The 25,800-nt window shown below is 39.0% G+C and overlaps 1 protein-coding gene across 1 annotated transcript in view; it reads right to left on the bottom strand.

Moving 5' to 3' along the window:
- Nucleotides 1-25,800, bottom strand: part of CFAP58 (cilia and flagella associated protein 58) — a 60,195-nt gene that overhangs the window by 10,089 nt on the left and 24,306 nt on the right. The window contains exons 11-15 of the mRNA XM_052800171.1: nt 23,702-23,848; nt 20,076-20,216; nt 19,503-19,726; nt 17,354-17,465; nt 14,889-14,993 (exon numbers count right to left, since the gene is read on the bottom strand). Of these exons, the coding sequence (XP_052656131.1) occupies nt 14,889-14,993; nt 17,354-17,465; nt 19,503-19,726; nt 20,076-20,216; nt 23,702-23,848 (729 nt within the window). The remainder of the gene's footprint in view (nt 1-14,888; nt 14,994-17,353; nt 17,466-19,502; nt 19,727-20,075; nt 20,217-23,701; nt 23,849-25,800) is intronic.

Raw genomic sequence — 25,800 nt, 5'->3', positions numbered from 1 at the left:
ACTATTTTGCCCAAAGCAGAAGTCAGTAAACATTTATTTCTGTTGGCGGCTGCACAGATGACGTTGCAGAAAAAGCTACCTGAAATCTTACACCCATTGTGCAGGAATAAGTCAATCCATTATAGCATGTGTAAGATGGGTTTCTTTGGCTTGTCCCAAACTGCCTTCCCTCAAAACTCCCCTCCGTCCTTGTGCCAGGCTGCAATCACAACATACATCTTGTCAGTTATGTGTTCTTGAGATGAAAAGAACTTAAAGTCACAAACATGCTGCAAGGCACTACCCTTCTTCTTGAGGAGGTGAAGGAAGATCCATCAGATCTCTCTGTAACTCCATGCTGTTAAGCCTTCACCGTTAAGAGTAACATACATGTCTTCAGATCAGGTCTAGACCAGTAACAAAGCTTTTTATGTGATCCTTCCCATAACAAAATTCCCATGGAATTCAGCAGGTGTTTGACTATAGGACTGAGCCCATAATGTCAACCAGCTACATTGGTTTATGACATAACCAAAGCCAAGCCAATGGTGGAGAGATGAGGGCACATTCATTTTGTGCACATAGGGCACACTGGGAGACTCAGATTGAGGGTTACAGTCACATTTCAGGCATTCCAAAGAGAATTTCAGCACCTCAGTGACTACCTGCTGTAAAAATTGTGTAAATAGAACTCCACATTAGTTTTAGAACAGCCCTTCCTGTCTTAGATTTGTTTTCCAGGGGAGCTCCAAGGAGCCCACAGATCTACCTTTAGGCTCGGCCATGACAATAAGTTTCTGCATCCCTAAGTCTCTCACCCATTAATTGGGAGAGGGAGGGTGGGGAGGTGAGTGGTGCTTTCCCCTAAGTTTAACTAGCTGCTGTCTCAGCCAGAATCTGGAGTTCTCCCGGCCTGCTTGCTCTACAGCAAATTGAGAAAAAATAATTTTCTTCTGCAGAGAACTGACTGGTGTTTGGCAAATTTCAACTGATTCTTCAGGAGCCGGTGGTCATGAGTTGGCTTGGTTTAGAGCAAGAAGAATCACTTTTGCAAGCACAATCTTACTTCAAAAGAAGCTATTGCTGCTGACCAGCACAGCCCAATTTGCTCATTTTTTCCCTGCCAGAGGTACCATCAGCACCATCAGACACATTCCCAAAGTGACACCAAGGCATTTCACTGCTTTGATAAGGACTGGGAGGCAGTCACCTGGGATAGACAAATGCACCTGGTATTAGCTCTAAAGATGTGACTTCATTTTATGTCATCTTCTCCCTCACCATGACACCAGAAAACTCCTGAAATAACCCATCTTGTTAGTTAGCCCAGGGTATCATTCTGAGCCAGAGACGATGGATGACCGTACATTTAATGAAGATGTATTCACAGCAGAAATAGGGCATGAAGTCCCAGCTTCCTCATTTTTATCAGCTTGTCTTTCCAAGTAGATAATTCAACAAATTTACCTGGCATAGCAGCACACCAACAGCCTTCTCCACCAGTCCTGCAAAAATCCTATTGTGCACCAAAAGCTTTCAATCACACAATTTATTAAAAAAAAAAAAACACACAAAAAAATCCCAAAGCCTTTGACTCAGAGTAAATTTCATTTATGTTAGCTCCTGTCTCCAGCAATTGAGCTAAAGAAAAAAACCCTGCAAAACAAAGATGTAGAGCAAAAGTGTGCAAGGTAGTATATGGTGGCAAACCCCAAAACGTTTAACCTAGCTAAAAATCCTTATTTTAATTGGTAAGGTGGAGAAAGCAACACAGTAACTCTGAAAGCACGCTAGGGTTCCTCATGGCTTTGGTGAGGAAAACAAGTCAGTCAATGTGCCACAGGGGGTTTCTTGTTTATTGGCATTATAACCAAAATGTCAGCGCTATGCTGAACTCCAGAGCCATTTTGTTTATGATGCCATGCAGCAGCAGAGCATCCTTAAGGGGTTGTGATTCCTCTTCCAAAGTGTTAAACAGGACACTGAAATCTGAATTAAATACATACATGGACATACACATCTAGTCATCGTCATTTTACCCATATAAGCTGCATATTTATTTGTGTGTATGTGTATACCTAACACAGTAGCTGTTGGCTCAGGACATCTATGATTAAAAGTTTTATGAGGTGTAGAAAAAATTAGCATACGGTAACCTTCACGAATTTTATAACAATAGAAGAAAGTTGCCTCCAGCACTGGGAGAAATGTGCAGTATAAACTTTTTCAATAAACACTTTTCAAAAGCTCCTGCTCTTTCTTGTCTATTCCACATCCATCAGCAAACACCTTTGCAAGCATGCAGTTCCCTAGAACAGCTTGTATTTTCATCATCATCTAGACCCTCCTTTAACTGTCCAATGTGAGGGGTTTTATTGGGTAAATTAATTCAGGTTTGAAACAGGGCACTAAAGCCCTTTTGCAATGTGGCAACACTAACACCGCATGAGATGCTTTGGGTTTTCTAGTTAAAATGCTGCCACCAGCTTGAAGGAAAGGCTGGGATTATCACCCCATCTTTGGTGAAATCTGCACCACTCTAGGTGGAGTTAAATGAAACCTGTCTTATGACTTATCCCTCCAGTTGATAATAATGCTTCTCAAGAGCAAATCCGTTTCCTTTGGCACAGAGCAGACTGCACCAAATTGACTGGCATTTTCCAAGCAGCTTAATGAGAGGAAGAAACACCTTGGAGCATCTTCTAAGGTCTTCACCCTTGACTCTTTTTTTTAACAGTAAGAGCTGAATGCTGCATTATTACCGTCTTCCAGGAACAACAAAAGTACAAACATTTCCAGCTAAAGCGCAATTGCAACATTATTATTTGTATTATTATTGTTAGGTACTGGTACCATTGTATCTTTCTCAGAAAGTGTGTGGGAAAACTGGGGGGAGGGGGAGTGTCCAATGGACAAACAAATAGGTTACATATCCTCCTCTCCTTTCAACTTCTGAACTCTGAGACACAAGGATAAGAATCTATCAGAAGAAAATGGCATGGATGCCTCTTGCTGAAACAACAGCTGCAACTCCCTTTTTACTATTGACATTACACAAGAGTTTATAAAATTATTAATCAGGGTAGCTCATTTAATCATAGTGTTTATACTTTACATTGCAGAAGATTAATTATCCCCTGTTCTTCCATATGTGTGAACAGGAACACACATACACATATATACACACAAAATAAAAGTGAGCTGTTCCTTGAAGCTGAGAATTACCCTTGACACAGCATGGATTGATGTAAATATTCCAGCTATTTCCACAGTGCCTGCGGCTTGACAGTTGGGCTGAAGAGAGTTCTAAACAAACCTTTGTTTCACATTATAGAAGCAGCTTGTCTTAAAGTGTCCTGGAGGAGATTCAGAGGTTGATACAAATCTTATCAACAAGGAATCTAAATATTCTAAGTGAGTAAGTCTACAAAGCAAACAGTGGAGAACCTTTTACTGGCTAATAATTACTATATAGAGGGTTTCAAGAAAAAAAAAAGTCTCTTCTTCAAATGTAGACTATTTGACTTAAAACCTCTGTATTTTAACATCAGTGTAAGAGCATGTATTTTAGCTATTCAATAGCCATTTAGATTTTTAAAATATCAGATGAATCAAATGAGAATTATCACAAGTCTGCTGTTAATGATTAGCTGTTCCTGCAGGTGGAGGCTTGGGATGGGGATTCCCAGCATACCCAGCTTCTGCTCTCACTTCTGACTGATCTGACAGATGACCTCAAAGGGTCAGAGAAACTGCAGAGCTGCTTCTAGAAATACCTATCTGTGAGTTAGACACCCACATCTCTTTAATCACCTGCTTGACTTAGATCCTTAGATTTCCCTGAAAGATGAGAGCACTTAGCTTCAAGTCCTTTGGTGTTCTGGAATTGCTACCTCTGAACAGCTGTCTCAAAGTCAAACCACCACTTAAACCTACAAATACTTGTCTAACAAGGCAGTAAAGCCTACATACATCTTTCTGACAGGATAGCAGAGTTTCCCTGCATATGCCAAGTACCTCAGGGAAGAAAGAGTGGTCTCCTGTTACACTTTGGAACCTATTAAGAAATAACAGTACATCTAAGAAACACACACAGCAATTCTGAAATCATGAATGTTTTAATATATGGCTTCCTTCAGACTCACTGTAATGAGAGCTGACCCTCTGCTAGCCTTCGAGGAGTTCTGTTTCAGCTCCCCTTGCCTGCTTCTTAAAATTCAAAGAAACAGAAACAGGACTAAAGGAAGGGGAAAGAGAGCAAATCCTAATGTTCATGTAAAGACAACTGCTGTGCCCTAGCGTGCCATGCCCTGTTTAAGATTACAGCTATAGCTACTAAGACAGGCACGGGAAGACTTGAGCTCTGAGCCTAGAGGATGTAGAGCAACTGGCTGACTGATGCACCCTACCTGGCAGAGAGTTTCCCTACATGGGGTTCATGGCTCCTGTGCACTCAGCACCTCATGTCTGGCTGTCTCAAAGTGAAGAATAGAGGAACAGGGTTCTTTCTACACCTGCTTGTGTCTTCATGTGTCCAATTTTAAGCTACCTTAAAAAAAAAAAAAAACCAAAAAACACAACGCAGTGACTCTGCCTGCCTGCCTCTAACTGCCCCAAAACAGCCTTAGCGCTGCTGCATCTTTCTGCATGTGTTTTCTCAACAGCAGCACCATTCACACTCCTGTAAGAATGAAAGTAAGTGATCAGAAATAGATAAAAATCTAGTCTGTCCCTGTGGAATGTCTTTTTTTGTTGTTGTTGGGCTTTGTTGTTGCTGTTGCAACTATCATACAAAATAATCATCCATCACTGAATGGGATGCTGTAGGTTGTCCATATCTTGCTGCTGGGGGAAGAGCAGAACACCCTTGCCTCAATGGAAGAACGCCTGCCAAAGGGTACACCTGAATAATAAAGATTTGCAGCTGGCTCTGGGCCACACTATATAATATTGGCTTGTGAATGTATTGCTACACTGCTGTTGCACTCGTCCAGTATTTTAACTTCTCTAGCAGCTTCTGGATGGCTGACAGTCAGCATCAGATTGCTAACAGCACTGCAGAGTTTGTGCATTGCAATGTATTCAGTCAGCACAGCAAGTCATTTACTTTCCCTTAACAAGATAACTGGTTGATTAATATACTTTACCCTGGGGTGTGCAGCAGATTTATTTCCTTCCCAAATACATGCTGAATACAGGAATGAGGAGTAAACAAGTTTGTTTTCAGTAATTTGTTATTTACTGGAACAGTTCCTGAACTTTTTACTCAAGCTTTATTCTAGCAAACTATCATTGAAGCTTATGGCAATTTTGACTGAGTAAGAACTTTAGGAATGGGTCGTTTTACAAAATATTTTAAGTCTAATGACACAAGGTATCCATGCTCAGGATTTCTGGGTTCAAACCAGATGTAACGCATTTGAATAAAATACTTTGGTGATCACTGTTTCTGCTTTTCTGATGCAGATTACAGGTAACAGTGATGCACCTTGGGTACTTATACGGCCTCCTCCTTTCAGTATCTGAATGCTGTTAAATCTTAATGTACTTATGCTAAAGTACGGCTTCCAGCCAGGGCAGTGATCCTCTTCTCATTCTACAAGAGGTCTGAACACAAAGAGTTGCTACATGAATTGCCAAAGTTCACTAAAACTCCTCGAAGATACACAGAAATGAAACTCAGTCTCCCAAGCTTCCAGGACCGCCATGCTGAGTAAGCCAATACATCTGCTCCTTGCTTTTCAGAAACACCAGGGCTAGACTACAACAGTAGGTTAGAAGTGTGGGAGAAAAGTCACAACCATAAACCACAGTATACTTCAAGCCAACAATTTTTTCATGCATGCTAAAATTCATGGACTAGGAGTACATGTATTAGAACGCAGGAAACAAATATATACTTGACATTCATCTATCAAGGATAGTATTTGTGTAATTAAATCAATCTTGCATGACGTGGAGGGATGGCATCTGATGACCTACTAGAGTTCTCTTTCAAGCTCAAACTCAAGTAAATATATCAATTCTCCTAAAAAACCTATAAAAACACATTACGCGTTCAGGTACATTTGCTACCTATAAACCCCAAGAGATTTTTATTCCACCTGCAACATCTTTGTAAATGGCATCTGAATATTTCTGACTAAAACACCATTAGAGCAGCTAAAAATGGTGCAGATCCCCAGGAGTTATTTTGATCTGTTTTCTTCTAATTTCTCAAATCAATTTGCACCTTGCTTCTGTCCTAAACCATTTATCATGGGAAATCTGTTTTGTTTATGAGGGCAATGTAGTTACACAAAGATTCAGTAAAAATTAAACTCTTCCTCTAAGAAAATTCTTCACCAAAAATGTTTTGTTTGATCGCTAAGTAATCTGCTTTGCTTCCCATTTGCCAGTGCCAGAAACATTTGCACTATTTTTATTGGAAAATTATTTTCTTAGTCTAAAGAGCAGCCGATTATCTTCACCTGATGACATTAAAGTGATCAGCACCTTTTCTACCTGATTTTTCAAAACCCTCCTTAAACAAACATATCCTAAACAAAAAAAAACCAAAAAGGCTATTTTCCTGGGAAGACTTTATTCTCTTCCATTTGAATTGCAGCATATGTGGGAGGAGGGAAAGAATGTAAATGCCAGTGTGTTTTTAAGAGCAGTTTATCATGCTGTAAGTTTCTATAGCATAGAACAACTTCTAATTCTAGATGGACTGAGATTAGAAGGGCTAAAATAAACTAATGCGCCAAGAAGCATATTCAAAATATGCAGAAATAGAAATCAACTCCTTTCTGAGGAGAGCTAGGGCCAGAACTGAACACCCCTCAAATCCCTGTTGAATTCTTAAGGTTTACAGAAAAGTTTCAGGTAGATATGTAGGCCCTCAATAGACCTTCACACAGGTGACTCCTATCTTTTCTGTTTATGAGATGTGATTACTTATTATATCATCACAGGATTGCATATGAGCCCAGGTAAATTGCACTGAGAATTAACACAATGATCCTACAATTTGCTCATTGCGAGTGGCTCTACACTACTCACAGAACCCTACTGGATACACAATCAGTGTTACAAAAAAATAATAATTAAATTAACTGGAAAAAAATAGTATCAGTGTCAGAACAAAAGGCACTAGAGAAATTCTAATTGTATGGAGAAATCACCATGCCAGGCATAGAATCACTAAAAGACACTAATCCTTCAACTTAACACCAATACTAAAACACAGAACATTTCCACTTACAGCCAAAGTTAAAATCCCCAATCAAAGCCCTAGTTCAGCAATGAACATTTCAAGCACAACAAAAGGAAAATAAAAGGACAGCACAAGAAGGAAAGAACCTGAAAAAGTAGTCCTGAAGGATGACTCAATGCATTAAGTACCTTCATATGTCACGTCATACTGCATTGGAGACTCCAGTTCGAATCAGACTCAAGGCACTAACTCAGTAGACCGTTGTGCATCAAAATATTGTGCTGATAATTAGATATTTTCTGTTCATCCTAGTTAGAACTGGGTTACAGCCAGAGTTCATGGGAATACATTATTTTTTCATTTGAAAACAGAACAGAGATTCTCTTTGGAGTCCAATTCTAAATCAAGGCTATTCTTACAGTGTGCCTTTAACACACTAGTGCCTAATTCCGCATGGCACTGGGGAAGTAAACTTTTTCTTTATGATTCATACCCAGCTGAAAGCCAAAAAGTAAATGTTAGGCCTGAGCCCTTACTGTATTTCTCATTTCTATATTCCAATATAAATCCCTTGAAATTCTGGCCACCAACTTAGAACTGGAGTCATAAACTCAAAAACCACACTCCACCACGTACTGTTTTCTTTCTCTCCTCTTACTTAAGATACATAACAACGCTTAGGTTTTTATAAGGACAGGAAAGCATTTTTCTGCTTTTTTTTTCCATGTCAGGAACCATTTGATCAACGGTTAGAAGTTTTGCCAGCTTAGCTTTCTCAGTTAGCGGTGCAATTTCTTTGTGCTGACATGGCTATGCCAGCTACTGGCTATGCAATTAGATGCAATTATACTGGCAAGAAAGTCTTCTGCCATTCAAGAGCTGGTATAAGCTAAATCAGAAAAGTGACTTTTTTGCCAGTAGGAATGGTACTTTTAAGCATAGAAAAGGCCTAAAGCTCAATATACTCACCCCTTTAATTGAGGGCTGAGAGAGCCACTAGCTTCAGCCGCAACATAGGGCATTAATCCAGTGCTTCCAGAGGAAGTCAAATCCTCCAGGAAATAGAGAGAGAAAAGAGCCAAGTCCTAGTAAAGTGTAAAAAGCCAAAAAGAAAATTTCCCTTTTCATTTTCAGATGGAAAAATCCCTTCAAAAGGCTGACTTTATATATAAATGATAAAGGAGCAGCAAAGAAAGGATTGTATTTTGGCAGTGGATTTTGCAGTTCACCTGTAAGTTTCAGTGCGTACAAAGCACTCTCCCAAACTACCTCTGCTAAAATCTCTCTAAAGGCAAGATGACAGAGAAACAATAATGGGCAGGTCAAAAGACACTCTTAGGGATTCTACAGTCATTAGTTTCCTGACGTGAATTGCAGTTATTTTTATGAAAATAGACAATTCTGCCAAAAAAATCCCCAACTCAGACTACCTACTCTACATGTAACATGTAAGTAGGTTATACTCTCAAATCCAAGCAGAATCTATACTCAGCACTGAAAATATATAAATGCCAAATTTGAGAGGGTAAAGTAAATCTCAGCCATTTTGAACAGGTGCAGATAATACCTAAAATAAAACTGAACTGGGCCTTAAGAATACCAAAATAAAGGCAGCTAATAGGAGAGTATTCTCCTATTTCCCCTAGCAGGCTGGTTGATGAGAAGATCTCTTACTCTACATTTGAGCACACTTTTCTGTATTACATGCTGTATAATGGAAGCTACATGAGCACTGCAAAAGCAATGAAGAACCTAGCAGAAGCACGCTTCATGAAACTGCCAAGCTAGGGTGTCCTGGTTTCAGCTGGGATAGAGTTAACTGTCTTCCTAGTAGCTGGTACAGTGCTATGTTTTGAGTTCAGAGCGAAGAATGTTGATAACACTGATGTTTTCAGTTGTTGCTCAGTAGTGTTTAGACTAATGTCAAGGATTTTTCAGCTTCTCATGCCCAGCCAGTGAGAAAGCTGGAGGGGCACAAGAAGTTGGCACAGGACACAGCCAGGGCACCTGACCCAAACTGGCCAACGGTGTATTCCATACCATGTGACGTCCCATCCAGTACAGAAACGGGGAAGTGGGGGGCAGGGATTCGCCGCTCGGGGGACTGGCTGGGTGTCGGTCGGCGGGTGGTGAGCAATTGCACTGCGTATCATTTGTACATTCCAATCCTTTCATTATTGCTGTTGTCATTTTATTAGTGTTATCATTATCATTATTAGTTTCTTCTTTTCTGTTCTATTAAACCGTTCTTATCTCAACCCACGGGTTTTGCTTCTTCTCCCGATTTTCTCCCCCATCCCACTGGGTGGGGGGGAGTGAGTGAGCGGCTGCGTGGTGTTTAGTTGCTGGCTGGGGTTAAACCACGACATAGGGAAAGAAATGATTTTTAGAAGGACTAGGCTCTCATGGACTGGGCTGAAAAAAGTGATACAAGATTGAAAAAATAGTATTTCAGATAATGAATGAGCAGAAAATTTTTGTATACATGGAAGCAAATCCCAAAGTTCTTCCATTAGTTGGGAGAAAACTTTGATTTCAGTAGCTGCCAGCCTGCATAAACCCACATGGTAACACACTGTTCTAAAGCAGATTTCTTTATGAAACTATCATACCAGCTCTGAGAAATAAAGATGGTTATGTATATGTTCAGACACTATAGCAACAAGCACCTCAAATTGGATAGAATAGCTCTACTACCAAGTTAGCACAAATGAAATAAAACATCTGCCTATTTTGAGTGTTTAGCTAGCTATCGTTACTACTGAATTGAGTCATGTCTCCAATATATTCATTCACATACCACTATAAGAGTGGAAATGATTTACTTGATGTGAGGCACGCAAAAGCTAAGTAAGCTGCCCAAGGTCACACAGAAAGTCTCTTCTGCTCTCTCCTCCCTGTATCTTACAATACCTGAAATGAAACTCTGCTGATTTATACTGGAGACAGCAGCATCCCCTCTACTCCTCCTACTCTCTGTCAGTGGGACTGTCAGTTCTTTGGGGGGATTGAAACTTAGCTCAAAACTTGGCTCAACACAAGGACATGTGGGTGTTATCTGGCTGTAATGTCTGAGTCAGATATATGAGCTAATCATGCCTTTTGCCCTTGCACTCTTTGAAACTATGAGCTCAAGATGCTAACAGTCTGGAAGCATCACATCCTGACTGCCCAGTCCTGGTCTTTGATTGTTGACAACTTAAAACAATAGTGATTAAAAATATATATGTACAGAAAAACAATACTTTCACTACTACATGCAAGGCTTAAATGAGACACATTTGCCTTTGCCTCCCTCCACAAATAGTCTTGGTTGCACATCTCTTTTACAGTTATGAACAATCTTCTGAGATGACTGACAACAGAGGTAAATGACATATAATGTGAATCTTCCCACTGTTATCCATTCCAAGACGTGCAGCTGAATAAAATTCCACTCAGTCAGACATAAAATCAAATTAGAGGAGTTCACTCTGAAGAGAAAGAACTAAATTTGAAACAAATAAAGCAGTGCATAATTCACTTTTAATGGCATAAGTTCCTAAACCACACTAATCATAATCCTAACAAGGTAATACATTACATCATTGTGAGTTTACCACACCACTGTTCAGTATGCAGTAGAGCCGTAGAGCTTCAGTCACGTGAGGGATTTGCCTTACATGCAAAGTGAACGAGTAGGTTTTTTGCAGTCAGGAGTTGTTCAGCAAAGCCTTCTGTTTTTTAATAATTATACCTTATGGCCATACAACACATTTTGTTCATACCACGTGTTCACAAAGACCTTCACCCATCACTGAAAGCCCTTGTTTAACACACAACGTATTTCTCCACAAAGCCCTGCAGTATTTCTCAATGGTTTAGAAAAGAACCAAAAATGCTGTACCTTTTAACTGCACAAATTCAGAAGGAAGGTAATGACTCAAACATGGAAATTGGCTAACCCTAAAGTAACATTTCCTATGTTTGGCAAAAATGCCATTGGATTTTTATTGACCGTAAGTATTCAAGACCTTGGTTTTGAATCTGATTTTTAAGACAGCATTTTTCATCAGCACAGCAGCTCACAACTGTGAGAATGTCCGAGTTAAAGGAGAAAGTATGACCACCTGCTTTGCAGCTACTCTTCAAAGTCTCAGGATTTCCACACTTATTTGGTGTATGAGAGCTTATAGGTTATAACCCAAGATGCTGTGGCTACAGGTCATAGATAAATCAGAAACAAGAAAAGAGTTTAATAATTTCTATAACATGGGACATCATTCTACACCTTTATTAAGTGTTCAACTCTGAAAAGTCATTCCAAGAAAAACAACATCCATCATGTTGCATACTCAATACCTCTCAGTAAATGTCTGATACAAAAAATGTGCCCTGCTGACAGGTTAAGCGATATTTTTGTATGGGATTTTAGAGTCAAGCTGGGTTCTTCCTGTACTGTCAGCAATCAAAATTTTCTGACTGAAACGTAGTGTATCTTTCTTTAATCACATAGCATGGATTGTAGCATGCTTTTACAGCTGCATCATTTTTAAAGAACTAACAGGTGGAAAATAGTGAAAAAGCTAACAAATAGGATATGATCAAATACACATCAGGAGCAGGTAAGGTAAGCAAATGCTTTTCTACATTAATCTATATACTGTGATCCTTACTTAGCAAAAATTTCTGTTTATTTATCCAGCTCATCCTGAAACATTGTTCCCTGCATAAACCAGCTTTTATTTAAAAGACCATTTACAAAAAAAAAAAAAAAGTAACCGTCAGAAGACAGAACTACAGTGCATACAATACAAATGGAATTATTTTTTCCTTATACAAACATTATGGCTCTGCATGAGGATGCAGCAAGATGAATACCCTACAAATCAAACTGCAGGTTGCTGACACCGGGCTCAACCATTTCCAGACGTGGGTTACTTCTAAATTCCAAAGGTGTTTTTAATACTCAATGTTCAATCCACATAGTTTTTTTGCACTCCATTTCAATACTACACTTTGATGTGAGGGAATTTAAGTTACATAATATGCACACACAGAAATCATAGACACAGACGCTCGCAAGCTTCACCTTCAACAAATATCCTATTTGCCAGCATGATGGCCACATACACATTAAAAGTTATGTATGGGAAGCAAGAGATTAAGGTTGGTTCAAAGTAGATACATTCAAGGGCTACGCCCTTGTCACAGGGCAAGATGTAGATGAAGACAACTGGGAGTGCAGAGGTGTCACTTATGCAAGCAAATACAACGTGGGCAAAGCAGTTATCTGACCTAGTAGGTTTGTATCCCTCAGCTCCTGCAGTTTCTAACTCTGAATGCAGGGGATGTTACGCCAACTAGGCACAGGCCAAGTCATCAGCAATTCTCCCACTCCTGCAAACGAGTGGAGACTGAACTGAACTGAGCTGACTTCCAGGAGAGACCCATGAAAAAAAAAGAATGCCTTTAAGCATGAGGGGTTTACCAGGATTTAAAGGAATAATTAGACCTTATGGGGGAGCAGTGCCTTATACACTGGCTGTTATATTGATCAGACAGCAAAACTCACTAAGCAAGACAAATTATATTGAGGGGAAAAAAATTAAAAATTCCAGAAATGGGAGCTAAATTGCTGCTGTTTCCCATAATTCTAAATTTCAGTCATGATCAAACCCTACACTCTCTATCAAATAAGGATACACTGCCCAGAAAGGGATCTGGTGAAGCAATCAACCTGGTGCGTACAGCTCAACTCCCTCTGGAAAGTTAATATTACTGCTCTTCATTAATTTCCTTCTGCTGGAGGTGTTCCTCAGGCCTGCTTTTTCACCAGAGAAGTTTGGAACATGACAGCATCAGTTTCATAAGTTATTAGCCAACATTTTGCTTCAGTGAGTATCAGAGTATCACTTTACAAAACAGACGTTATCATCATGCCAAGGGAAACAAGTCCAAAGAACAATAAAATTACCTGTACAAGGTTATCCAGACACTTAGCAGAAGCAGCTCAGCTAGTACACTTAACATGCGAGCCCTATGCCAATGACCTATCCAGTAGGACATACCCTTTGAGGAAATGAGCTGGGGGACGTCCTCCATCTCTGGTTACCTCTCCTTACCCACGCCCTGCTATGAAAGAGCCCTATTTCAGTCATTGTGGAGGACTCAGAAACACTGTGGTAAAACAGAAAAGAGCTCAGAAATGTTGATGGTAAAGCCCTGAACAGAATGTGGAGCATGGTATTTTTGGCCTTTTCTTTACTATCAGTCTCTCTGAGCGAGACCTTAATTTCAGCATTGTTGCACAGATATCAGTGCCTGAATTAAGGACTCAAAGAATCTCATTTACAATTCTAGGCATAATAATTATTTTTTATATAGCCAAACTCTGACTTAAATCTAGGAAAATAATAATAAAAAAAAAAAAATAGAGTTGCCATAGAAGTACTGCTGCATAGACAGAAAGATTGTGCCAACGGCTAGTATAGTAACGTAAGCTCAAATACCTATTATTTCAAAGATTTTCTTGGGGAGGCAACTTAATGCCTCTGTATCTCAGTTCTTCACTTCTAAATAAGGATAATAGATAAATGGGAGCACACTAAGGATAAGGCAAGGTACACAAAGGAGACTATGTAAAAATCTAACAGAATTGGGTTTGTCCATGGGTAAAGCACAATAAATTTGAAGCTATTTTTGCTACATTTTGTTTAAGCTAACAAACTATTTCACTGACAGCATTTCAGTGCTATGCAACAAAAATTACATTTTTCCAAGCAAAGGCATAATATACCATACATTACCTTCAAATGAAATTGCAGATCTATTTTTTCCTACAAAATAATAGAGAGAGACAAATCCTGCCTTGATAACATCTGCTGAGCTTCTTAAGACAGAAGGAGATTCAGGTCACATTCCACTCTCCATTGAGTGATATCCCACATAGGCATCAAGACTGTTAGGGTATTTAAGACCAAGATGTTAAAATCATACCTAGAGTGGCAAACTGTAGCTATCCCTACAGTCACCAGAGAGAGGGAGAAATATTTCCCAGTTTTACACCTATGGTTGAAGCCCAGAGACAGTCCTTTTTTGTTATATTTGAGAGCAATGTTTGCACTACAGGAATATAGTCTCTCCTTGATTCTACAACATAAATCTTACTGGTATCACTGGGGTTAAGGGACATCTGATACAGTTAAAAAAAGATAAGCTATTACAAAAATTATTTTTTGGCAAAGTTCAGCACAAAGACCTTGAAGTCAAACATCGTTCAGACAGCAACATATCTAAATCACGCAAACTCTGTAGGATTCTTTCTGCCAAAAGCCAAGCTAAGCACAAATGGAATCAAGCAAGGATTTTCCTTCATGTCCTGGTCATAACAGGTATGTTTAAAAGGACAAAAAAGCCTTTCCAAAAGTCTAACACTGACTTGAAGATTAATCTATGACATGAATAAACTAAAGCAAACTTTTAATTTTATTTTCCAGAGTTGTCCAGGTATCAGTAACCAGAATATAAAAATCAACTAATCAGATGCTATTTGTTCTCTTTCAGTGAGTCAGTGCTGCCATCTAAAGCTATCCAAGGGGCATGCAAAAGAAATTCAAAGTCATGCATATAACATGAATATAACATTCAATAAGCACATCTGAGTAGACAGAGAATGCAGGGTAAGTCAAATATGTCAATAAGATACAATAAAATAATGATGCTGTAGTACCTGAAGGAGCAATTCTTTCTCTATCACTTCACCTGTCTTGCTGATAAGCTGCTTCTGTAGTCTTTGTATTTTCTGAATCAGCTCATAGGTACTTGGGTCACTGGCCTAGACAAGAGCAAAGCAGTCTCAAAAATTATACATTATAAGAAGTTAGTGTTTCTTGCTTGCAAATGAAATCTATAATATTTAAGTGTTCAAAAGTGACAAATATAAAGGGGGGGGCGGGTAGTGTTGGGGTTTTTTTAAATGGCATGTACACAAGCAGTCCTGAAACTGGAATCTCTGCCTCTTGAAGATCAGTTGGAGCATGCTCATGTTTAACACTACTACCCTTATGAATCGTCCTCAAAACAACTAATATAAAAAGGAGTCCTTCAGAGCTTAACCCCCAAACCAACAAAGATTGGTAGAACCATGTGGCAGGGAAGGAAAAGGAGGTTAGTATATCATTTTTAGCAGAAACTGAAACTGCCCACTGACAAATGAAGAGCAGTGCAAGTACTTCCTACTGTTTTAAAAACTTCAGAGTGCCAATTGAGTTTTAAGGAGAGGAGGATTTTTCTCTTGAACAAAAGAAAGAGTAACTGCAATAGTCTTGAAACAGGTCGAGAAGTTAAGAGGAACAAATTATAGGGGTACATTACATTGATAAATTATTATGAGGCTTTAAAGTCTCCATACATGTGGAATCTCGTTCTTCAATGGAATTAAGTGTTTAAAGAGGTGACAGAGTGTAGGCACTATACTGCTGCCCTCTATCAACATAGCCTGTAAAGACCAGGAGCTAGTAGATGTCTGTCTCTTCTTCTTCCTTTTTCATTCTTTTGTCAGAGATTGCATCTGGAGGAAGCTTTAAGGGGCAAACAAATAATTCTGTGAGGAGCAGCCAGCAAAGCTCACTTTCCCACCACTTTTTATCTTCTTGTTGGATCCTTACATGAAGGGCAAACTCTGACTGAAGCTTTTCCCCACTTGGGGTTTCACAACACCTCTCCCCCACGTGGTTTTTCCTCTCTCATTTGGTGTCTCATAAGGATTAAACTCACACTCCAGTAAAGGCTCCAATAAAGTCCTGCTCTCTGTATATTTGCTTGAGTTTATAAGGAACTTGGTATCTCATGGCTCAATCTTTTGTCTGATTTTATCTAAATTGACTAATCAATTGAAGCGTAACTGGGACACTAACACAGATAAACATGCAGCGCTCACAACACAACATCATTTCCTGAGAAACGAGGCTAAAAAGTAGTTGAGTTCCCACGACCCACTCAGTCCTTGATTTTTTTATAGCATTGCCCAAACATGGTGTCAATTTGTAACAACTGTAATGATATGAGGGTGTTTGTTCATTAGGAATTGAACCAAAACCGCATCAGGATTATTTCATATGGATCTTGCCATCTACTGGCCTTTCTGTGTTCTAAATACAAACCAGTGACATAGAATGGAAAGACATCATTTCCCATTATCAGTCTCTTCATACATTCATTTTCCCAACACTGGATGTTTTGACTGGCCTGATTTTCCTTTGTTACAAGGTGCTGCTGGAGATTGTACCTAAATGTCTTTAACCTAGTTCAGCGTCCTGCGTTTCATCTCCCTTCCACAAGGAAAGCTAACCACACCATTCAGCTTTAAGCTCAGCATGGAAAGATCAGAAAGTAACTATCATGCTAGTAAGCACAGCCAAAATATTCAGCTCTGCTTCTGTACAGACTAGCATGTTGCCACTCATTATTAGAGCAGCTAAGCAACCCAGGGTGGCATCAGATCAGAGATCCATGCAACAGAGAAATCTCAGCTAGCTCTGACTTCAAAAATATCCAGTGATCCCAACTGATGTTCATATATTTGGTCTGTGCTTGACAGATTTTTTATTTTTCCCCTTTATTTGGCAGGTTCAAATAGTGTGAAATTTTAGATTTGCTGTTTACATAACAGTTGAACTCACATTACCTGGAATGGCTATCTTTGGGGGGCCACCACTGTTTATGTGGAAGCCTCTTCCTTTTCTCACAGATGTAATTTACCTCCTGACTTCATGTCTGTCTACTCCCCAGTCTACCTGTTCTATGAACCTTTCTAATTCCAGCTTTCTTCCCATATACATCCCCCTAATTGGTGAGGGTAGATTTGTATCTTTCCCCTATCATCCTCTTTCTCATCATCCATGTTAAGGAATCACCCCCTTCTAAATTCACCTTATGCATTCTTATTCCCTTTAGCATTTGACTGGCTCCTTACAAATCCCTCTGCAATTTTTCATTGATAAAGTGACACAAAAATAACACTGATTGCATTGTGCAAGGAAACCATTCAGCAGTTAACCATTCCACTGGCACTATGGAAATTTCAGTCTGCCTGGCCCTCCACATACTTTGCATAACAGTAAACGAAATAGGCTTTGTGCTGTGTCACTGATTTGGCAATATAGGCTTTGGGAACTTGACATGCTGACACATCACCTCTAATTTTCTCCATCTGTGAACATTCAAGGGATTCTCCAGTTCTTCTTCCAAAACTTTGCACCGAGTCTGTTCCCTTAATAGTTCCTTCCGCATGTGATGAACCTCCTGCCTTAAGACCAGCATAAAACAAACAGAAAAAAAACACAATGAAACCACATCAGTGTGACCAAGGCACTAATATGGACATTAACAAATCATTCTCCCAAGCACTACAGCACTGGCAAAGTGTCTCTTGTGATTAATAGTCGACACTGATACCACTAAACAGGTGGAACCATAAGATAACGCAGTTAGACCTCTGCACTCACTTCAGCAAGAATGGCTCAAAAAAAGGGACTTTTCATCATTTCCTGTGGAATCTACCCCACAGCCTACTGGATCTCACTGCCCACATCTTCCCATGTACATTAAAGCCAGAAGGACAGTTAATTCATCTAGAGGACAGTTAATTCATCTAGAGTAACCTACAAATCAGTTATGGAGTCATATCCAGTTACTGCTGTATTGAAACTAACAGCCTGTGTTTGAAAGAAGGTTTTAAATCTACATGGCTCACACAACCCAGTAAATAAAACACACTCTAGGACCTAAGTATGATGGACACTGTTCTTTAAAGAACCCAAGTTTGATTTCTTTTATTACCTCTCCTCAAGGAATTTCAGGGGTGATTTGTTGCTGAATTTAAAATTAATTGAGGACTCCCAGGATGCTTTGACAACTAGGCTCTTACAGTGGGGATAGGCGGTCGAGGAGCAGGAAAATAAGGCACATTTTACAATGGTCTGACCCTTATCACTTTAGTGCATGGATCCTGTAAGTTCTCCAAGGGGAAAGGGGGTGAAGGATCACCATGTGCCTACTCTGCCACTGAATCTTTTCCTGCCAAGCTCAGAGTTGCATTTAGCTCACTACAGAGAAAAAGGCCTTTTTTAACTGTGAGGTTGGACAAGGTTATGGAAGAGGAAAAAACCCCACATCTCCAATTGGCAAATCAAGAAAGCTAATTAGCAGCACCAGTGATAAATGGAGTCTTTCGACAGGCAGTTTTCATGACAATTTTGGACTTCATTAAAGTATGTGATTGCTGCTGCAGTTAAGAATTGATCCACCCATCATGGCATGCATTGCACTATACTTCAATATCGTCACTGAGTTTCAATACAGTACAGACTTTCAGCTGAATGCATTTGGGCAGCAAGTTCAAATCCTATTCCTGTCTGCAGTCAGTCAATGAAAACTGCAATCGCTAATGTTTTGTGCACAGTTCTCTTTTCTGTTACACCAAATCAAACTGGCATAATTCCACTGGAGTCAATGGGACTGACCATGGACTGAAGTTAATTTGCTCCGGTGAAAGCCGTGGAATTATACTAATACAGTTAAGCTAAAGATGCCACCCAAAACTGTGGTAGCTACACAGAATTAGTATGACTGTTATCTGCTAAAAACATAGCTGCCTCCCCTTACAAACCAAGACTGATTCTATAGAAAACGACAATAGTTTCCCATCAGCAAAGAATTCACCTCAGATATGGGAGGGTTAAAAAAAAGAAGGGAAGCATTAAGCCAGAGAAGGAGGAGATAAATCAGGCTGGGGCTATTAAACTTCTGTTTTAAAGAAACACAACCTTCAATGAAAATTTAGCTAAATCTTTCTTAGAGAGCAAGTCTGCATATAAATCTGGAAGGAGAGAGCTCTGAAAATGTGCAGCGGTTTGTTATAAATATGTCAAGTGTTCCCCATCCTCTGTGGATTGCCTAATAAAAAGCAGTTCCACTAATTTGGGCCTTGGGTACCACTAAGTAGCTCACTGAACTATGAACACCTTTTCTGCTGCTGTCTGTCAAGTTTATTCTGTAGGCAGTAACTCACAGTACGAGGGGAAATATGGAAACTATTTCAACTTTGGCCAAGATGTCTTTTTTCCTGCTTTCCTCCTTCTTATGTTTTGATTTTCTTAATTGCTGATAAGTTGTTTTGTGAATTTAATCCAGCCTGTGTTTGAGGTCAAACCAAACAATCCCCTTCTCTAAGGTATAATATTTGTTGATACAAATCTTTACCATGCATAAAACATATTTTCTGTCCCAAACACAGAATCATGGATGCAGTCACTATGGAAATGTATTCAGTCAGTTTTTCTACCTGAGCTCCTCCACATTAGCCACACTCTTGCCAAGTATTCCCTTCTCACGACGAAGTTTTTTGATCTCGAGCTTGAGAAGTCGGATGTCTTCCATTCTCTGTCGGTATTGGGTTTCACCCTTGTTTAAGATGGACTGCTGGATTTTTATCTTTTCATAGAGCAGAGCTACTTCATCATTGCGCCGAACAAGCTGGGACCCTAGGATATCTCTCTCATTGATAACCTAAGGACACAGGGCAAAGCAATAATTTCACAGTTCCTCAGTACAATCCTGAAGTATCATGACTATATTTGCATCAGTCAAAATCATGTACATTAAGAGGTTTCACTGTTATTAGTGAAAGAAATATGGCAAGGGCCTAATAGTTTCCCCTATAAGGGTTCAGTCACCTGAATAGTATAAACTACGTATTCTGTTCAATTCAGTATCTTAACATTTTTGTTTCAATGGCACTATAAAGCTTTAGTAGTACCACATTTACAGTAGCTGAGTATCTTGACCTTAAAAATACACTGGACAAATGAGGGAACAAAATGCAGTGTGTTCGAAAAGTCAAATTAGAGATTTCTACCTGGTCAAATTCCTTCTTCTGCTTCAGCCTCTCAGCATCAGCTTCAGCAATGATTTTTAGGAGTCTTCTCTCTTCTGCCTCCTGATTTTCTATAAAGTGTTTGGTTTCCAGAGCCTGTTTTTTCATCTTAAGCAGTTCAGCCTGATGGAATCAAAGAATATAGGTAACCTGTGCTTAGTAACAACTTTGCATTACATAAACCTGGGATTAAGAGTCAGGATTTTAATAAAATCTCATACGTTCTTTTAGTTTCCTCAGAGGTACATATTTTAGTGATTTGTTCTCAAAAACTAACAACACAAGCAAGCATGAAGAACCATAAAGAATGTTGTAAACAGTATTTTAATATCGTTTTGTTATACACAACAGAAATTTGAATGGATTTTTATCTATGACAATGGTTCAAGTGGTAATTCAGGGACACTTCATTTAATAAAAATTTTTTGAAAATTAAATAGGTCATATTTGGAAAGCTTTTCAATGGAGTTGTTATTCAAATTTCAAAGTCAGTCTGGGATGTAAGAAAGGATAGTTCACTCTGCTGGAAAAAGCAACATCTATGGTACGTATTACAAACCAGCATCAACTCGGGACAGGCTTCAGACTGGAATAACAGAATTGGTGGAGAAGATGCCAGCCAGGCATGGAACAGCAAAATTAAAGAGCTTTAGAACTTTTTTAGTGGATGTGTAGATGAGGAAGACTGTGAAAAGAGGGGCTGTCCCTAAGCGCAGGAGTAGTAATGCACTCTTACAGTAACTGCACACCTCTAATACAAACTAACTCTGGAATGTGCTCAATAATTCTATCCCACTATCATGAACTCTGTAATTCAAGGCATGTATGTAGATAAAAACTAATAACGTCTTCTTGGATTATTAGAAATTTCTATCATTGCTAGGCAATTAGTTAGAGCCAAGATGGAACTAGCTGACTACAGCCCATTTTCACAGATATGAAACTTTCAAGCCTTGACTCAAAGACTTTGCCACAACTCTGACCCTTATAAAGGATGATGTTCAAGCTGCCTTTTGGGAAAGAGCATCATCCAATGCTGAAAGAATGAGGCTGTGATGAAGGCTGCACCTGCAAAAACATTGATTTAAGACAGAAACAGTTCCATTGTCATAATAAAATAGCTTGTTCCATCCTTATTTTCTTTAATAAAATTCTCATTTTCCCATATGTGCAACACTCATATCTCTCTTACTCAGTGTTAGATGTTCATCAGAATCCATCAGCCAAATAAAAATGCAAGCCACTTGATATTGAAATGCAATCAACACTGTGCAAAAGCTGTCTACAAATGTAAAACTGCTCATGTGTTTGGCATTGCTGGATAATATTTTTTTAATATATCAAAATTCTATGTTCTCCTTATGTCAGAAAAAATATGAGTTGTAAACAAGAAGTGGCATTAGATGTTGGCAGCAAACATTCATATAAACAAATCTCCTCACTGGAATGCACTAAGTTATAATAAATCTGAACTGCCTTGTATAGTAAAGAACATAAATACTTTAAGCCACACAAAGGCCCCACAAGCTAACAGGACTTTCAGTGAGATTAAATATGCTAAAAACTACAGTATAAGGGTCTGTGTACATTAGGTAAGAGAAAAGGAAATGAATAAACAGTCACTGTGCAAGCAGAAAAATGGTCAGGTCTAAAACTGCTGTAAATCAGCACAGCTCGTTTGAAGTTGGTTCAGAGAGTTTGTAAGAACTGAAGAACAGTCAGCAAGAACAAAGAATTTAAATGGGACCTACGCCAATATCTCAAACCAAATTCTTGTTTAGATTCCGAAATATTTGTGTAAGTAAGTGAAGACTTTTTTTATTTGTTCTAGAGGTGGGAGGAAGATATGAATTTTATAAAAGGTATAACTGGGGCTGGACACAGAATGCTGAAATAATAACAAGTCAGAGGTTTAACATCCAGATTTCTAGAAAATGCTTAAAAAAAAACAAACCTGTATGAACATCTACAAAAAATATACAAAAGCACTTGACAGCAGGTCAAACCTGGAGGGCCACAGCTCTTACAGCTTTCAGATATATATTTTTCAACATTTGGATGCTTTGTCAAACCAGTCCAATCCACAAGCCTGTATGAAGGCCAAGTGAAACCAAAAGATGGCATTGTACTGGCTTTAATGGAGCTGGGATCAGGCATCCTCCATTTCATTTACCATGATTACACATTTAAGACCTCTATGCTAGCTGAGGCAAGCATAAATCTAATGTCTGTATAATCTCATTCCTATAAATCCCAGTCCTCCATGATTTAGCATGTTCTTTAAACTGATTTCCCAGGAACAGCTTGCTTGCTTCCTTCACATCAGCACAAACAGGACAAATTGAAGCTGGTTTGCTACACAAATAATTGGGTTCTTTTGCCTGTGTCAGTCAGCTCCCTCTTTGAATCCCCTTCTGCTTTAGTATTCGGCAGAGACACTCAGGTAGAAGACCACAATGCCCTAAAGCTAGCTGGTAATGTGATGTCAGTGTATGGACATACTTGCTAGTGAATAATTGAGTGGGTAAACCATGTAGCAATCACATGTTTGTCAAATGGATGGCAGACAGTTCTGAGGTGATGAGACAGAATTGGGGACTAGTTAAGGCAGAAAGCTGCACACAGGAAATGAAACACTGTTTGACTTCTCCATCACTGACAGAACAACTCTGAGACAGATCAGGTACAAGAACACAAATTCATCACCTTTTTACAAAGCTCTATTGACATTTTGTCATAACTGTAATATGCTGAGAGGGGCTGAAAACTCAAGGAGTCATTGCAGCATAGCAATAAACTGACAAAAGAAAACACTGTGGAAAGTGGCAGGGGACTTTTGATTTTGGGGGGTGTTGTTTGCTTCCTGATTTTGGATTTTTCCTAGTGCTTAGTGAAGAGAAAAAATAAGCTGCTGTGGACACTAACTCCTTAAATCTTTTGAGAGCGCAGCAAATTGGGTTGCGATATCACCACAAATCTAATAGCTTAGCTAAGGATGGGCTGCAGCCAGTGCTGGGAAGAACCAGAGCTTCAAGTTCAGTTTTCCTTCGATTTAAAACAGATTCTTGCTGCTTTATACCACAATATTAAAATAACTTTCTGTGCAGACGGACCTACTAAAAGGCACTGCCTAACTCCCAGAAGGCTAATGCTTGCTAGTCACACAGAAATACAAGATTGTGAAGTGTAATATAATGGGGTTTTCACTTAAAAACAGCAGAGAGAAAAAAGTTTTTAAAAAGAAAAAACTTGAATTATAAGGGTCTATTTTAAAAAGTATGTTAGAATCAAGCTATCCCCAAAATCCACATTTCTGCAAGCAAAATGGAACTTTTTAGTAAAAATGTTCAGTCACCCAGAGATTTAAAGCTTCCAACAGACAATCCAGGACCTTTCTGATTATAATTATAGGCAGAGATTAAATTTGTCAGATACACAGAAGATTTGTGTAACTAATACCTCTAAAGGGTAGTGAAATCTTGTGCTTCAATTACAGAATAGTTTATTAAAATACAGCAAAACAACTAGCATAGACCAGGAACATAACGCAGTCTGTGAACTTATGGAAGCCATCCTTTGTAAGAAGGTGTATATGTAAAGGCTCTTACTTTCAATGATTCCTTCTCCTTCTCTGTTTGCTGATGTTCTAGATGTGCTTTCACAAGGGCTGCTTCTTTGTCTGTGATCTCTTCTTTCAGCTGATCCACCTGATGTGTCACAGTTTTCAGTTTCTTCTTCATTTCTGCTATCTCATCCTAATAGGACAGGAAGTGTGATCACAGAGAGGGATCAAAAAAGAGGAAGTTTGTGACTGGATGTTCAGGCTATTTTGATGTTGGAAAATGCAACAGATCTCCTCTTAAGAACTGTGGCTGTACATATCACAAGACATTACTTTTTAATCCAACAGAACGAAACAGTTTCATTAAATGACATTTTTTTGTTTATGCCAGCATGACATTACAGTAAAAAAGCCTTTAAAAGATACATTGACAAAAATAATGACCAACAATTATGAGTATAATAAGCCATTTAATTTAAAGTGCTGGGCACACAATAAGAACTAGCATTCAATCCAAATTAATAAGATTCTGATCCTACCCATCTGTTTTCATGCTTCTAGTAATGTGTTTTTCAATAAGGTTGTATGCAGTTGGGCACAAATGTTTGAAGAGAAGCTGTTTTTATACAAATGAACATACCCATAAGTAAGATACTTATATGCCTTTAAGGGAGTATAGGAAATGCTTATCTCCATTTTGCCTATGTGGTCAGCTTGCACATAGGTGCAAGGGGGAAAAGAGTGTTCTCAGAGATTGAGAAGTCCCTGGTATGAGAATATTTAGTATATATTTTAAGCTCAAAACACAGAGCAAAAAGCCTGGTAGCACTGCAGAGAGATCAGGTCAGTAGGAATACTTCTACTCACAGCAGAGAGGTGCCTGCCCATACAAAATTAAGAAACTGTTTCAACTCATTGCAGTGACGGCACATGTCGTGACGTGAAATGGAAGCTAATAAATTCAATGCTTAGACAGACATGCTCTTCTGGATCTAATGAAAGTAGCTTTAGAAGCTATTACTCCTCCGCCAGAGGCTGCCACCTCACAGAGAGGACATCATAACCTTTCATGGGAATACATTCTGTTTCAGTACAAAACCAGGGTAGCCTAGAGCTCTTTCAGCACTGTCCACCATAGGTGTGAATTTACTTGACAAATGAGTGATGTTTTCTTGCGTGAAATGCTTAACATAGTTCAGCAAGATCTTGAGTCATCGCAGTCTTCACAAATAGTACAGAGAAAGTAGTGATTAGTAGTCTGACAGCCCTCAAAAACAAAATCCATGGATTCCACACTTAGTTGGCAAATTAAATGAACCAGAAATAAATGTGGCAATATGCCATTAGGCCCACCTGTTTGAATGTTCAGTCACTCCCGTGAATGCAAAAGTCATATTAAAAGCTGGTTTTGCTAAATAGTCTATAAATCTCTTCAATGTTGCAAAAGATGAGAGAGATTTAAAATATGGTGCCCAGACATACACCCAAATACATTCCTGATTCTGTATTTAATGAAGAACAGTAAGAACACACAGTTTTTGCAAACAGGTCTCCTAATCAAATTGCTTAAACAAATGAGCTCCTAACACCAAAACAAACCCCAAGGATGAAAGCATCAGATATTTATCTCATATTAAAAGCCTGCCAGCATGCCTTTTCCGGGAGATTTTACTGAGCTGAACATTATGTTACTCTGGAGACCACTAGCAAGGTGGGCCACAGGGGATCTTTCCACATTAAGCAATCCAAAAATACTTACATCTAGCTTTATCTAAATAGGTTGTGCAAATTTGTTTTACTTCCCAGAAGGAAAAAGAATTTGCCATAATTTTTTTAACACAACCCTCTTTTTTATTTTTTTCTTTCATGGCTGGCTGACCTGTTACTGAACTATGAATGGCTACTTTTTCACTGCTACACACAATATTGCCTTGGCCAAAAGATCTTTTGAGGTCAGCTATCTTCTCACACAGGACTTGCTAAAGAAGTTTTATGGTAAGCCAAGTAAGCTTTTAAAGTCTAAACACCAGCCTCTAATGACTGGAACTGTAAACAGCATTGTGTATACCACCATATAACATTCAAAACCTGAAAAGGCTGTGGAGTTCATTGCTTCATTTTGTAACTCAGCACATAGATGCCAGT

This window comes from Harpia harpyja, chromosome 10 (genome assembly GCF_026419915.1).
Source record: "Harpia harpyja isolate bHarHar1 chromosome 10, bHarHar1 primary haplotype, whole genome shotgun sequence".
NCBI classification, from domain to species: domain Eukaryota; kingdom Metazoa; phylum Chordata; class Aves; order Accipitriformes; family Accipitridae; genus Harpia; species Harpia harpyja.
The sequence above is the reverse complement of the archived record's forward strand: the minus strand, read 5'-3'. Positions and strand labels throughout refer to the sequence as shown.